The following is a 16,142-nucleotide window of genomic DNA, read 5'->3' on the forward strand; positions in this document are numbered from 1 at the left end:
CGTTGACGTTCTGCAGAGCTGCTGCGCTCTCCCGCTAAAGGGGCTCTCTGCCGCCGCCACTTCGGCAACTACTTTGATCTGCTGCCGCCACTTCGGCAATCACTTTGATCTAACGCCGTCGTCTATAGTTTAGTTCTATGCTAACCCCTCTGCGCATTGGTTGCATATCGATCTCGCATAAAGTTTATCTGGCAATAGCAAGCAATCGGCTTCCGCTAAGCCACCAAGATTAAATACGAATTATAAAGTTTAACCCAAAATCTCTTTTCATTTTTGAAACACATAGGTGCCAAAAAAGCTTGGCATCTCAAACATTGGTGACCCCGACGTGATATAAAACCATTGCTTAATCGCGTTCCGTTAAAACACTTATTATTTATACAATATTTTGTTGTTGGGTAGTTTAACTACCAACAAATACATTTGGGTGCACGTTGAAAAACAGTTTAAAGTGCAAATTCAGTGAGAGGGCGGCTGAAATATTTATAGACAAATTCCGGTACTTTAAGCGTCGAATCTCTCATTCTCTGCGCAGCTGCAGCCGCGGTTCTTGACTTTTCGTGTCTTGCATTCTCGCTCTCGTGTCTATACATCGTCGCTTAAGCGGTATTTCATTTTCCGTTGTTGTGTCGAATTGCACAACGGTTAACATGGACAACGATCCGAATACAGGCGCGGGCGGAAATATTGTGGTGGCTGATTCCAGACTGAGTCTGTATAAGCGTAAAAGTCAGTCATTATATGATCGATTGCACAGGCTTGGCGAATCCTTCGCGGGGAATAAAATCGATAAGCTGACCGCCGCGGAAGTCGAGGTGCGCCTTGATATGTTGGCAGAAATTCGAGAGGAATTTAATAAGGCCCATAATGAGTTGGAGGCTCTTGATCAAAACGAGATTGGGAGTGAGCTGCGCGAAATCTTCGATACTCTTTTCATATCGTTGAAAGCTGAGTTGCTGGCTGCTGTTAAAGTAAGCCAGTCACACGCCGCTGCCCATTCTACGACTCTGCCAAGCCATTCCGGACATAGTACCATCATCATGGCTCACAAGCAGCGACTTCCTGAGCTGAAGGTGCCTAAATTTTCTGGTGGATACGTCGAGTTCTCGGATTTTATGGCAATGTTCAAATCGGTGATTGAAGCGGATGCGGATCTCAGTGACATCGAGAAATTCCAGCACCTTCGCTCTTGCCTCGCTGATGCGGCTTTGGATTCGGTTCGATCGTTAGAGCTCTCCAGTGCCAATTATCGTACGACTCTGGATATACTTAATAAACGCTTTAATAACAAAAGACTTGTTTTCCAGGCACACATCAAAAAGATTCTTCGAATTCTTGCAGCAACGCTGCCAGAAAATGGAGCGGTTGGAATATGCTACAGCGACACACGCTAGTAGCGATCAGGTGGGAAAAAACCATTCCTATACGCAGGTTAAGAAAACGTTTGTAGCTTCCAACTCTTCCGCCGACCCGTCTGTATGCGTCTTTTGCCACTCAGCGGGCCATGGAATATACTCGTGCAAGATATTCGGAAATCTCTCACCGTTGCTGCGCCACAAAGAAGTGAAGAAGCTTTCCCTATGCTTCAATTGCCTAAAGCCGGGGCACCGGACCCGCGCATACAATAGTGGAAAATGTCGAGTATGCGGCGGTAGGCATCATAGTTTGTTGCACTTCGATAGTATACAGCCCACAACACAAGGCTGCCCAGGTATTACTCCTCCCGATCTGGCTGTTCAACCGGACACTCTTTCCGTTGCTCAAAATTCTGCTAGCAGCTCGTCTCTACCTTCGTCTACCTCTCTTGCTGCCCAAGGTCTTCACTCTGATGTCGTGCTTCTGGCTACAGCCGTGGTTCTCGTAAAGAATCGGTCTGGCGTTTTAGTTCCTTGTCGTGCCATCTTAGATTCAGGATCGCAGCTGCATCTCGTCACATCCAGGTTCGCCCAGCAGCTTCAGCTTAGGAGAACTCAATCGTCTGCACTTGTGTCTGGGCTGGGCGATACCAGCGTTTCTACTGAGGGATCCACCATAAGCATTTGTATGCATTCTCGCACCTCTGCTTACACAACTACACTTACTGCTCTCATCGCCCCCACGATTACCGATTCTCAACCAAGTATGACAGTAAATGTATCCGATTGGCGTATTCCATCTAAAATTCAGCTCGCTGATCCTGCATTTTTCAATCCTCAACGGGTTGATCTTCTCATTGGTGCGAGCGTTTTTTATGATCTCCTCTGCGTAGGGCAAATCAAACTCACCGATGGACTGCCTCTTCTGCAGAAGACCCGGCTTGGGTGGATCGTATCTGGCGGTGGACAGAAGGTATCAAGCTCGGCGCTTTTGGCTACGCACAATTGTCCAGATTCGATAGCTGAGATGGAAGCAAGGTTGGATAAAACTCTTCGTATGTTTTGGGAAGTCGAGAATTGTGTAGAGGCTGGTTTGAATACCAAAGAAGAAGACGATTGTGAGCACATTTCGTAAGCCACCTTTCACGGTTGCCATCCGGGGAGTATGCAGTTCGTCTGCCGCTAAATAACAATACTGATCGTTTAGGAGAATCTTATGCTCAGGCTTATCGACGGTTCATCAGTCTGGAGCGAAAACTGGAGCGTAATCCTACACTCAAGGAGCGGTATTCCGCCTTTATGAGGGAGTACATTGATTTGCATCATATGCACCAAGTCAACCCTGATTCCCGTAGTCTCTGCTAATATTTCTTGCCTCATCACTGTGTCCTAAAGGAGGACAGTACGACGACAAAACTCCGTGTCGTTTTCGACGGATCCGCAGCTACATCAACTGGATATTCTCTAAATGATGTGATGATGACAGGCCCTGTTATTCAGCCTGCATTGTTTAACATATTGATTCGCTTTCGAACATATCCAGTCGCTCTCACTGGGACATTTGTAAAATGTACCGCTGCGTACGAGTGTCTCCACCCGACAATTTGTATCAGTGCATCCTATGGCGAGATTCCATCGAGTCCGAGGTTCAAGTCTACACATTAGACACCGTCACATACGGGACGAGGGCTGCATCATTTTTAGCGGTCCGCGCAATGCACCAGCTGGCCATCGACGAGGGTGAGTCCTACCCTCTTGGCTCAGCTGCTCTGCGGCAGGAGTTTTACGTGGATGACCTTATTTCGGGCGGTAATTCGGTCGCACAGGTCATGGACAAGATGCACCAAACATCAGCTTTACTGTCCCGAGGTAATTTTAGACTTAGGAAATGGTGCTCCAGTCACCAGGAAGTACTTGAGGGAACCCCTGAAGATGACATAGAGAAGTTCCTAAAGTTTAATGATGGAAGCGACATTGCCAAAACTCTCGGTTTAGCGTGGGACCCTGCTTCGGATCAGCTGCTTTTTGCCTTGTCCGCACTGGACACAAACTCAAAGCCATCAAAGCGGTCGGTTTTATCTCCGATTGCGCGGTTCTACGACCCTCTTGGATTGATAAATCCAGTCATTGTCAGGTGCAAAATCTTCCTTCAGCAGCTTTGGAGAGAAAATTTGGATTGGGATGAAAGCCTACCCTCAGCGTTGCATTCAACTTGGATGGACTTGAGAAATAGTTTGGCAAGCATTTCTCGGATCTCATTTCCTCGCTTGGTTCTTCGTTCTAGTGTGGCTACAGAAGTTCACGGATTCTGTGATGCCAGCTTAGAAGCATATGGCGCTTGCGTGTATGTCGTGTCCAGGGAAGCCCAGTCTTTGAGCCACGTTTTGTGCTCAAAGTCGCGAGTGGCGCCGCTAAAGACTATATCGATTCCTAAGCTGGAATTAAGTGGAGCCCATTTGCTTGCGAAAATCATGCAGAATGTAAAGGACATGGGAATCTTTACAGGTCGGTTCTATTGCTGGTCGGATTCGTCAACAGCATTATCTTGGATTAGGGACGAGCCAGCTAAATTTCAAGTTTTCGTGGCAAATCGAGTGGCATCAATTCAGGAGTTGACGGCAGCCATGGAATGGCGCTATGTTCCCACATCTTTAAATCCTGCTGATATTCTCTCGAGAGGCTCGCTTCCCAACCATCTTATCCAGTCAGAGCTATGGTTTCACGGCCCATCCTTTTTGCTAGGCTCCAAGGATAAGTGGCCTGTATCTCCATCTAACAACATAGCAACTTTGGAGCTTCGCAAGAGAGGATTGCTAATCACGTCTCCACATGCCGATCTCACGTCCGGATGCAAATTTGCGAATTCATTCTTTCGCATGCAGCGCACATTCGCCTACATGCATAAATTTATACATCGTCTTAGGCATCCAGGACTCACCGTTTCTGATATTCGGCAAGGAACGCATCTTCTAATTCGACACATTCAGCTGGCAAATTTGTGGATGGACATAAAGGAGATTCGGCGCAATGGTCAAGTCATGAAATCCAGTTCTATTAGTTCGCTCAACCCGTTCATCGATCATTCTGGACTACTTAGAGTTGGAGGTCGTCTTGGCAACTCATCGCTAGGATTTGACGCTCAGCACCCGCTCATTCTGCCAAAGGGACATTCCATTACCTTTGCGCTGATAAGATATTATCATGAAAGAAACCTCCATGCCGGACCTCGCGCCTTGCTATCCAAAATTCGGCTGGAATATTGGCCCATTGGAGGTGTTAAGGCAGTGTCAAGGGTCGTCAGCAGATGTGTGAGATGCTTCAGGACTAGGCCGCGCATGGTCGAACAAATCATGGGAGACCTACCTAAGGAACGTTTGGAAGGATCTCGAGCTTTTGAAGTCACTGGAGTAGATTACTGTGGACCTTTTTTCTACCGATCAGAAATCCGCACGAGGCCTCCGATCAAGTGCTACATTAGCGTATTCATCTGTTTCACTTCTAAGGCTATACACATGGAGCTCGTAAAGGATTTGACCACCGCATCGTTTCTAGGCGCACTAAAGCGTTTTACTTCCACTCGAGGAAGGCCAAGTCAAATTTGGTCGGACAATGCGACAAACTTCGTTGGGGCCAAGAACGAGCTTCTGGAGCTAAAGAAGCTTTGTCTGAGCGAACCGCATATGAAGGAGGTCCACGAATCTTGCTTGGCTGACTCGATCGACTGGCGTTTCATCCCACCTCGCTCTCCGCATTTTGGCGGGTTGTGGGAAGCGGCCGTGAAGACCGCAAAATATCACCTGTACCGCTCAGTTGGACCATCTGTGCTTAGCTTCGACGAGATGCGCACTCTGATCTGTCAGATCACTGCAATTGTTAACTCTCGCCCTTTGCTCTCGCTTTCAGAAAATCCTGATGATTTAGACGTTTTGACTCCTGCTCATCTGCTTTTAGGCGGCCCCCATGGGCAAATCCTCGAGCCTGACCTAACGAAGCTGAACTACAATCGTCTGGATGGCTGGCACCGGGTCACCCAACTACAGCAAATATTTTGGAGCCGTTGGCGCGAAGAGTATCTCACTCTTTTGCAAGAGCGCGCGAAGTGGCGTACCCCCGCGCATCTGCAAGAACGACCTCGTTCTGGTGAAGGACGAAAATCTTCCTCCAATGCGTTGGCCACTGGCTAGAGTGGTCGATGTCGTTTTGGGCAAGGACAGAGTGTGTCGCGTCGCTGACCTGAAGACATCCTCAGGAAACATCAGGAGGGCCGTCACTCGGCTATGTTTGCTGCCCCTTAAGGAATCTGTTGAGAGACTAGCTCCCAACGGGGGGAGTATGTTCGGGCCAGCCGCTGAAGAATAACCGTAACTTTAACATTATTATTGTATGAGCAGAGAGAGCCGCCTATGTTGTAAAACGTTGACGTTCTGCAGAGCTGCTGCGCTCTCCCGCTAAAGGGGCTCTCTGCCGCCGCCACTTCGGCAACTACTTTGATCTGCTGCCGCCACTTCGGCAATCACTTTGATCTAACGCCGTCGTCTATAGTTTAGTTCTATGCTAACCCCTCTGCGCATTGGTTGCATATCGATCTCGCATAAAGTTTATCTGGCAATAGCAAGCAATCGGCTTCCGCTAAGCCACCAAGATTAAATACGAATTATAAAGTTTAACCCAAAATCTCTTTTCATTTTTGAAACACATAGGTGCCAAAAAAGCTTGGCATCTCAAACAGGAGCCATGCACCCTTTTGGAAGCATTGTTACCAATAATACGACGGACCGTATGCAGGAAAACATTATAGGACGTGTCTACACTAGGATGCGAGAGAACAGAAGCCCAATTAACATTTAACATATTATCCCTAATAGCATCATTTTGAATTTACCGAAATTTTGTCTGGCGTCATTCGAGTCTGTGCGGTGGCATTCTGCTTTAGTAAACACATTTCTCATCCTAAATTATCTTTACAACTGGAAAACCTTGAAGGAACTTATTTGCAATATAAAGTAGGTGTTTTTTTGGCCGCACATCAATCAGAATCAACTTGTTTTGTGCTTTGAGGCATGAGTCAAATCAAGCACACAAAATTTTCATTGTGCAATTTGTGCCAACACGAGAGGCGTCACTTATCTGTGCGGAGGCATTTTCCTTGAGCAACACATTGTGCAATCGAAATCCTGCACACATCAAATAAATTCCTTCCATTCGCGAATACAAGACCCATTCCTATTGGCTATGGTTGACCCAACCTCCATCAAGGGAGAGATCCTTGAGATGACTGGCGAGCATGTGGAGCAGCTCCATTCAATGTGGTCCCTCATGTTCGAGCCGAAGACATGCGAGGACTTTCTGCACAAACTCAAGGCGCACGCGGATAATTTCTATACGGATCTGCTGACCGAGTCGCGGGAGAAGCAGGCGGCCATCCTGGATGACATAGCCGCACTCCGAGCCGAGGCCAGCGACCTCACCCGACTCCTCCATGAGACGGTGGACATTGGTCAGAGGCCCGACGATGTGCCACTGATCATATGGCAGCTGAAGCTGGACAAAAGCATTGAGCATCTGCGCGAGGAGCTCTCGAAACGTCGGGCGGAGATCGGGGAGCTGCTGCTCCAGCAGGAGCAGCTCTGCGAAGAGCTGGGCGCACTGCCGCTCCCTCTACTGGCGGACCCGCTGCCCCTGCCCGATGAGATGGACGGCTTTCGCGACCATCTCGACAACCTGCGCTCTCAGCGCGCAGTGCGCCAGACGGAGCTGGACCAGCTGCGCAAGGCCATCAAGCATGACATGAAGATGCTCGAGCTGATGCCCCAGACCGATGCAGAGGATCGCCTACTGAACGATCTGAGCCACAATCTAACACCAGAGACACTAGAGCGGCTGCGGCAGATGCGCAACAGTTATGCCGAGCAGATCCAGGAGCTGCGCTCCAAAATCCATGACATGCGCGAGAAGATCTACGTGCTGTGGGATCGCCTCCAGGAGACGGACGAGAGCGCCATGCGACGAGTGCGCGAGTGCACCGAGAATACGCAGCGCACCTATGACATCCTCCATTCGGAGCTGCAGCGCTGCCAGGCACTGCGCAGCCAGAACCCCAAGACGTTCATCGAGCAGCTGCGCGTCGAGATAAGCAAGTGGTGGGATCTAACGCTCAAGAGCCAGCAGGAGCGCAAGCGTTTCTCCAACTACTACAATAAGTATTACAACGAAGACCTGTTGGAGCTGCACGAGCTGGAGCTGGATGATCTGAAGAGCTTCTACACGTGCAACAAGGAGATTTTCGATCTGTACGAGAGCCGTGCAGAACTTTGGTCCCGCATGCAGGCTCTAGAGGCAAAGGCCAACGAGCCGAATCGTTTCAAAAATCGTGGCGGCCAGCTCCTTAAAGAGGAAAAGGAACGCAAGGCCATCTCGAAGCTGCCCAAGATTGAGCAGCAGATCACTGAACTGGTGCACGCCTATGAGGTGCAATCGCATGGCCCGTTTCTGGTTTATGGCGAGAACATACTGGAGCTGATGGCTGGCGAATGGGAGAACTATCGGCAGGCCAAGCAGAGCTCGGCCCGCAAGAAGGCCCCGCCCACCACGAGGACGGGCAGCAGCAGCAAATTGATGATGCCACCGCCGACTGCCGGTTCAACGGCCCCTCGCACGCCCCGAACTTTGAAGAACATGTCCTCAATGTCGACCTCGACAATGTCGTTGCGCAAGACCCCAACAATCCAGCTGATCACTCCCAATATGACCAAGAGCACTGGGAATCTGCACAAGCGACTAAATCCATCAGCAGCCGCCAGCTCTTCGGGGTATCGGCTGGCCAACAGCCAGCTGAAGGCGTCCAAGTCGCCACTAAGGCGGGTCCGCGTCCTGGACAACACATTGCGTCGCAGCGGGGGATTGGGCAGACGCAGCCTTGGCACACGCTCGAAAAAGAAGCCACGCACAAAATCAGCGGTGCCGGATACAAGATCGCCCAGCGATTCCGAGTATATGACCGATGAGACCACTGAAAATGACCGCGAAGCCGGGATCTCCTATGACGAATTTGTGCCCACGAGTCGCTCCTCAGTGCTGCCCGTCGGCGGGGCTCAGCATCAGCGCAATCGCGTGGCTGTGCCACGAATTCGCCATGTCCTCGTAAACCACAATTCGGTGGCGTCGGCCGCCAACACACCGTCAAAGCAGGCGGTCAATCAGGAGGAGAGGCCTCGATTTGGCAATCAATTGAAGCTCCCGTCGCCACGTGAAAGTCGCATGTGGCCGAATCCACGATGAGATTATCTATCGAAATTACTACTAAAATGTACCTATATTTTTGGAATTTGGAATTTTTATTTGCGTTTTATGTTTGATTTTATTTTATGTACCTTTATCTGTTTATCTCTGTTTCATTTATTTCGATGTTGGCCCAATAAAAATTAAATTATCTTCAAGAAGGACAACCGAACCACACAAGCATTCAGGCTTACACTAGAAAAGAAGCATTCATAATATGGTTCCGCCCAGGGCGAATAAAAATGGAAATTGACTAAGAATTCCAACGGCATATGATGCATGTCACATTCCGCGATGGGGAGTTCGCAACATGTAACATGGCAATCTATATCCGAACTAACAAAAATTAAGTCTAAAATCTTATTAAGCCTATTAAAAACATTATTTACTTGGGATAAGCCCATACTAAAACAGTCATCTAGGAAAAGAATCTCGTTCGGCAAATGTACATTACTAGGTATCATAGCCGACGATTGCGGATCGCCGGACCATACCAACGAACCCAAATTGAATTGAGCACGCCGGCGGCTTTAATAGTTCTTAAGCAGTTGGGTATTAGTGTCAGAGGGAATCAAGTGGAATGGAAGTGGTATCGTGCGGTATCTTGCATTACTTTTCGCAAATACATTTAAACTTCATTTATATTTCCATAGAACAAAACAGAAAGAACGAGGGGGAACGTTGTGAGTTGCTGTGGAGACCGCAACTCTACAGTTATACCCGATACTAAGTCAGTATGGCTCTCCTCCGGCAGACGCCGCTAATATTAAACGACACGACAAGGAGTGCGTGCGAGAGAGACAGAAAATCAGTCTGAGCGTGACGTCGGGTGCTGCGTAGCCAGTGCAAATTGATTTGTTCCTTTTGGCTATAAAAATGATCTGATCTGATCCAGATTCAGCAATCTGATATATATGATCATTATCTATGATTCTGCGTTTTTAGTTTTCTCGTATCCTCAATATTGTGGATGCAACAGATTTTCGTCCTTTGTGTGGGCGGAAGGGGGTGGGGCGAAATTTTGAGATATACGTTTTATAGTGAGATCTAACAGGAGTGCGGATACCAAATTTGGTTACTCTAGCCTTAATAGTCTCTGAGATTCGTGAATATCCCCAGATTTTCATCCTTTGCGGGGGCGGAAGGGGGTGTGGCGAAATTTTGAAACAAACTCGTCTCGGTCCGATATATTAGGAGTGTGGATACCAAATTTGGTTGCTCTAGCTTTTATAGTCTCTGAGATCTAGGCGCTAATGTTTTACTCTAAGCAAAGCCGCCTATGCTACGTGTGTGTTAGAGAGAGACAGGGCGAGAAAAAATGAAATTGTTTTCTTGATTCTGGCTATAATAATTATACGATCTGGTTCAGATTTTGCACTCTAGAAGATATAGTCATCTTCTACGATTCTGCGTTTTTAGTTTTCTCGTATCGTCGAAATTGTGGATGCCACAGATTTTCGCCTTTTGTGGTTGCGGAAGTGGGCGGGGCAAAGTTTTGAAATATTCTTGTAGCAGTGACATATCACAGAAGTCTGGATCCAAAACATCGTTGCTCTCGCTCTTATAGTCTTTGAGCACTAGGCGCTGAAGGGGACGGACAGACGGACAGACGGACGGACGGACAGACGGACAGACGGACAGACAGACATGGCTCAATCGACTCGGCTATTGATGCTGATCAAGAATATATATACTTTATGGGTCGGAAACGATTCCTTTTGGACGTTACACACATCCACTTTTACCACAAATCTAATATACCCCAATACTCATTTTGAGTATCGGGTATAATTAAGAACAGAAGTGGACCAAGTGCACTTCCCTGTGGAAGGCCGGAAGTAGCCAAGAATGGGGCCGAAGGCTTTCCATTTATCAATACGACATACTCTCGCCGCTCAAGATACGACCTAAACCAACTGAGCAGGCAGGAATGAATCCCCAACCGATGCAGCTTGGCTATTAAAGCCCAGTGGGAGACTTTGTCAAAGGCTTTAGCAAAGTCAGTATACACAACGTCGACTTGAGAGTGCATTTCAAAGACACGAGTGCAGAAATTACTGAAAGCAATGAGATTAGTGGTTGTTGATCTACCCGGCATAAAACCATGCTGATTTGGGCTAATGTAGGATTTCATGAGGAAGGTGATTTTTCTGGCAATGATTCGCTCTAGAAGTTTTGAAACATTGCTGAGTTTGGCAATTGGTCTATAATTGGAAATGAGATTTTTGGTACCTCTCTTAAAAATTGGCGTAATCGTGGCAGCTTTCCACTTACCAATAAACTGACCCGTTAACAGCGAATTTGTGAATAGAATTTTGAGAGGTTCACAGAACGCTACAACACAGTTGCGAAGCAGGAAGGCAGAAATGCCATCACAGTCGGGTTTATTAGAATTATCGAATTCATCAATTGCCACCAAAATGTCCTCTTCCGATACATCGAGTGTACCAATATTGACCACCGAGGGTATAGAGTTTAAGACATCGAAACTGTGCCAAGCTGCGTATGGCTCAAAATTTGAGCTAAAGAAAGAAGAAAAAAGGTTTGCTATACCATTATCCGTATTAGCGCTTAAGCTGCCCAGGTTCATAACGGAAGGAAGAGAGCTCGTTGACCTTTTGGACTTTATAAAATGCCAAAAAGACCTGGGATTGACTTAAAGTTCCCTCTCAACGTCGGCAATATATTGGTTATACAAAAATTTGCCTAAAAAAGCAAACTCCCTCTTATGTTGCACATACCTTGCCCAATCTACAGGGTCCCGGGTCTTACCAAATCGTTTAAAGTACTTATTACGAAGATTCTTATATTTCATAACACCCTTCGTATACCACGGCAGTCTATAGGAGCCATGCACCCTTTTGGAAGCATTGTTACCAATAATACGACGGACCGTATGCAGGAAAACATTATAGGACGTGTCTACACTAGGATGCGAGAGAACAGAAGCCCAATTAACATTTAACATATTATCCCTAATAGCATCATTTTGAATTTACCGAAATTTTGTCTGGCGTCATTCGAGTCTGTGCGGTGGCATTCTGCTTTAGTAAACACATTTCTCATCCTAAATTATCTTTACAACTGGAAAACCTTGAAGGAACTTATTTGCAATATAAAGTAGGTGTTTTTTTGGCCGCACATCAATCAGAATCAACTTGTTTTGTGCTTTGAGGCATGAGTCAAATCAAGCACACAAAATTTTCATTGTGCAATTTGTGCCAACACGAGAGGCGTCACTTATCTGTGCGGAGGCATTTTCCTTGAGCAACACATTGTGCAATCGAAATCCTGCACACATCAAATAAATTCCTTCCATTCGCGAATACAAGACCCATTCCTATTGGCTATGGTTGACCCAACCTCCATCAAGGGAGAGATCCTTGAGATGACTGGCGAGCATGTGGAGCAGCTCCATTCAATGTGGTCCCTCATGTTCGAGCCGAAGACATGCGAGGACTTTCTGCACAAACTCAAGGCGCACGCGGATAATTTCTATACGGATCTGCTGACCGAGTCGCGGGAGAAGCAGGCGGCCATCCTGGATGACATAGCCGCACTCCGAGCCGAGGCCAGCGACCTCACCCGACTCCTCCATGAGACGGTGGACATTGGTCAGAGGCCCGACGATGTGCCACTGATCATATGGCAGCTGAAGCTGGACAAAAGCATTGAGCATCTGCGCGAGGAGCTCTCGAAACGTCGGGCGGAGATCGGGGAGCTGCTGCTCCAGCAGGAGCAGCTCTGCGAAGAGCTGGGCGCACTGCCGCTCCCTCTACTGGCGGACCCGCTGCCCCTGCCCGATGAGATGGACGGCTTTCGCGACCATCTCGACAACCTGCGCTCTCAGCGCGCAGTGCGCCAGACGGAGCTGGACCAGCTGCGCAAGGCCATCAAGCATGACATGAAGATGCTCGAGCTGATGCCCCAGACCGATGCAGAGGATCGCCTACTGAACGATCTGAGCCACAATCTAACACCAGAGACACTAGAGCGGCTGCGGCAGATGCGCAACAGTTATGCCGAGCAGATCCAGGAGCTGCGCTCCAAAATCCATGACATGCGCGAGAAGATCTACGTGCTGTGGGATCGCCTCCAGGAGACGGACGAGAGCGCCATGCGACGAGTGCGCGAGTGCACCGAGAATACGCAGCGCACCTATGACATCCTCCATTCGGAGCTGCAGCGCTGCCAGGCACTGCGCAGCCAGAACCCCAAGACGTTCATCGAGCAGCTGCGCGTCGAGATAAGCAAGTGGTGGGATCTAACGCTCAAGAGCCAGCAGGAGCGCAAGCGTTTCTCCAACTACTACAATAAGTATTACAACGAAGACCTGTTGGAGCTGCACGAGCTGGAGCTGGATGATCTGAAGAGCTTCTACACGTGCAACAAGGAGATTTTCGATCTGTACGAGAGCCGTGCAGAACTTTGGTCCCGCATGCAGGCTCTAGAGGCAAAGGCCAACGAGCCGAATCGTTTCAAAAATCGTGGCGGCCAGCTCCTTAAAGAGGAAAAGGAACGCAAGGCCATCTCGAAGCTGCCCAAGATTGAGCAGCAGATCACTGAACTGGTGCACGCCTATGAGGTGCAATCGCATGGCCCGTTTCTGGTTTATGGCGAGAACATACTGGAGCTGATGGCTGGCGAATGGGAGAACTATCGGCAGGCCAAGCAGAGCTCGGCCCGCAAGAAGGCCCCGCCCACCACGAGGACGGGCAGCAGCAGCAAATTGATGATGCCACCGCCGACTGCCGGTTCAACGGCCCCTCGCACGCCCCGAACTTTGAAGAACATGTCCTCAATGTCGACCTCGACAATGTCGTTGCGCAAGACCCCAACAATCCAGCTGATCACTCCCAATATGACCAAGAGCACTGGGAATCTGCACAAGCGACTAAATCCATCAGCAGCCGCCAGCTCTTCGGGGTATCGGCTGGCCAACAGCCAGCTGAAGGCGTCCAAGTCGCCACTAAGGCGGGTCCGCGTCCTGGACAACACATTGCGTCGCAGCGGGGGATTGGGCAGACGCAGCCTTGGCACACGCTCGAAAAAGAAGCCACGCACAAAATCAGCGGTGCCGGATACAAGATCGCCCAGCGATTCCGAGTATATGACCGATGAGACCACTGAAAATGACCGCGAAGCCGGGATCTCCTATGACGAATTTGTGCCCACGAGTCGCTCCTCAGTGCTGCCCGTCGGCGGGGCTCAGCATCAGCGCAATCGCGTGGCTGTGCCACGAATTCGCCATGTCCTCGTAAACCACAATTCGGTGGCGTCGGCCGCCAACACACCGTCAAAGCAGGCGGTCAATCAGGAGGAGAGGCCTCGATTTGGCAATCAATTGAAGCTCCCGTCGCCACGTGAAAGTCGCATGTGGCCGAATCCACGATGAGATTATCTATCGAAATTACTACTAAAATGTACCTATATTTTTGGAATTTGGAATTTTTATTTGCGTTTTATGTTTGATTTTATTTTATGTACCTTTATCTGTTTATCTCTGTTTCATTTACTTTCGATGTTGGCCCAATAAAAATTAAATTATCTTCAAGAAGGACAACCGAACCACACAAGCATTCAGGCTTACACTAGAAAAGAAGCATTCATAATATGGTTCCGCCCAGGGCGAATAAAAATGGAAATTGACTAAGAATTCCAACGGCATATGATGCATGTCACATTCCGCGATGGGGAGTTCGCAACATGTAACATGGCAATCTATATCCGAACTAACAAAAATTAAGTCTAAAATCTTATTAAGCCTATTAAAAACATTATTTACTTGGGATAAGCCCATACTAAAACAGTCATCTAGGAAAAGAATCTCGTTCGGCAAATGTACATTACTAGGTATCATAGCCGACGATTGCGGATCGCCGGACCATACCAACGAACCCAAATTGAATTGAGCACGCCGGCGGCTTTAATAGTTCTTAAGCAGTTGGGTATTAGTGTCAGAGGGAATCAAGTGGAATGGAAGTGGTATCGTGCGGTATCTTGCATTACTTTTCGCAAATACATTTAAACTTCATTTATATTTCCATAGAACAAAACAGAAAGAACGAGGGGGAACGTTGTGAGTTGCTGTGGAGACCGCAACTCTACAGTTATACCCGATACTAAGTCAGTATGGCTCTCCTCCGGCAGACGCCGCTAATATTAAACGACACGACAAGGAGTGCGTGCGAGAGAGACAGAAAATCAGTCTGAGCGTGACGTCGGGTGCTGCGTAGCCAGTGCAAATTGATTTGTTCCTTTTGGCTATAAAAATGATCTGATCTGATCCAGATTCAGCAATCTGATATATATGATCATTATCTATGATTCTGCGTTTTTAGTTTTCTCGTATCCTCAATATTGTGGATGCAACAGATTTTCGTCCTTTGTGTGGGCGGAAGGGGGTGGGGCGAAATTTTGAGATATACGTTTTATAGTGAGATCTAACAGGAGTGCGGATACCAAATTTGGTTACTCTAGCCTTAATAGTCTCTGAGATTCGTGAATATCCCCAGATTTTCATCCTTTGCGGGGGCGGAAGGGGGTGTGGCGAAATTTTGAAACAAACTCGTCTCGGTCCGATATATTAGGAGTGTGGATACCAAATTTGGTTGCTCTAGCTTTTATAGTCTCTGAGATCTAGGCGCTAATGTTTTACTCTAAGCAAAGCCGCCTATGCTACGTGTGTGTTAGAGAGAGACAGGGCGAGAAAAAATGAAATTGTTTTCTTGATTCTGGCTATAATAATTATACGATCTGGTTCAGATTTTGCACTCTAGAAGATATAGTCATCTTCTACGATTCTGCGTTTTTAGTTTTCTCGTATCGTCGAAATTGTGGATGCCACAGATTTTCGCCTTTTGTGGTTGCGGAAGTGGGCGGGGCAAAGTTTTGAAATATTCTTGTAGCAGTGACATATCACAGAAGTCTGGATCCAAAACATCGTTGCTCTCGCTCTTATAGTCTTTGAGCACTAGGCGCTGAAGGGGACGGACAGACGGACAGACGGACGGACGGACAGACGGACAGACGGACAGACAGACATGGCTCAATCGACTCGGCTATTGATGCTGATCAAGAATATATATACTTTATGGGTCGGAAACGATTCCTTTTGGACGTTACACACATCCACTTTTACCACAAATCTAATATACCCCAATACTCATTTTGAGTATCGGGTATAATTAAGAACAGAAGTGGACCAAGTGCACTTCCCTGTGGAAGGCCGGAAGTAGCCAAGAATGGGGCCGAAGGCTTTCCATTTATCAATACGACATACTCTCGCCGCTCAAGATACGACCTAAACCAACTGAGCAGGCAGGAATGAATCCCCAACCGATGCAGCTTGGCTATTAAAGCCCAGTGGGAGACTTTGTCAAAGGCTTTAGCAAAGTCAGTATACACAACGTCGACTTGAGAGTGCATTTCAAAGACACGAGTGCAGAAATTACTGAAAGCAATGAGATTAGTGGTTGTTGATCTACCCGGCATAAAACCATGCTGATT

The 16,142-nt window shown here is 47.9% G+C and overlaps 2 protein-coding genes across 2 annotated transcripts; both read left to right on the plus strand.

Moving 5' to 3' along the window:
• The first annotated feature begins 6,587 nt into the window (after window positions 1-6,587).
• On the plus strand, window positions 6,588-8,743 carry LOC117188469 (protein regulator of cytokinesis 1-like). Its single transcript, XM_033392382.1, has one exon. It carries the CDS (start codon window positions 6,588-6,590, stop codon window positions 8,631-8,633), a length of 2,046 nt encoding a protein of 681 aa, XP_033248273.1. The 3' UTR covers window positions 8,634-8,743.
• Window positions 8,744-11,982: 3,239 nt separating this feature from the next.
• On the plus strand, window positions 11,983-14,138 carry LOC117188470 (protein regulator of cytokinesis 1-like). Its single transcript, XM_033392383.1, has one exon. It carries the CDS (start codon window positions 11,983-11,985, stop codon window positions 14,026-14,028), a length of 2,046 nt encoding a protein of 681 aa, XP_033248274.1. The 3' UTR covers window positions 14,029-14,138.
• The last annotated feature ends 2,004 nt before the right edge of the window (window positions 14,139-16,142 follow it).

This window comes from Drosophila miranda, chromosome 3 (assembly GCF_003369915.1).
Source record: "Drosophila miranda strain MSH22 chromosome 3, D.miranda_PacBio2.1, whole genome shotgun sequence".
Taxonomy (NCBI): domain Eukaryota; kingdom Metazoa; phylum Arthropoda; class Insecta; order Diptera; family Drosophilidae; genus Drosophila; species Drosophila miranda.

Bases quoted from the DNA above. Each gene is read 5' to 3' on its own strand.
- LOC117188469 (XM_033392382.1), top strand. From the start codon at position 6,588: ATGGTTGACCCAACCTCCATCAAGGGAGAGATCCTTGAGATGACTGGC.
- LOC117188470 (XM_033392383.1), top strand. From the start codon at position 11,983: ATGGTTGACCCAACCTCCATCAAGGGAGAGATCCTTGAGATGACTGGC.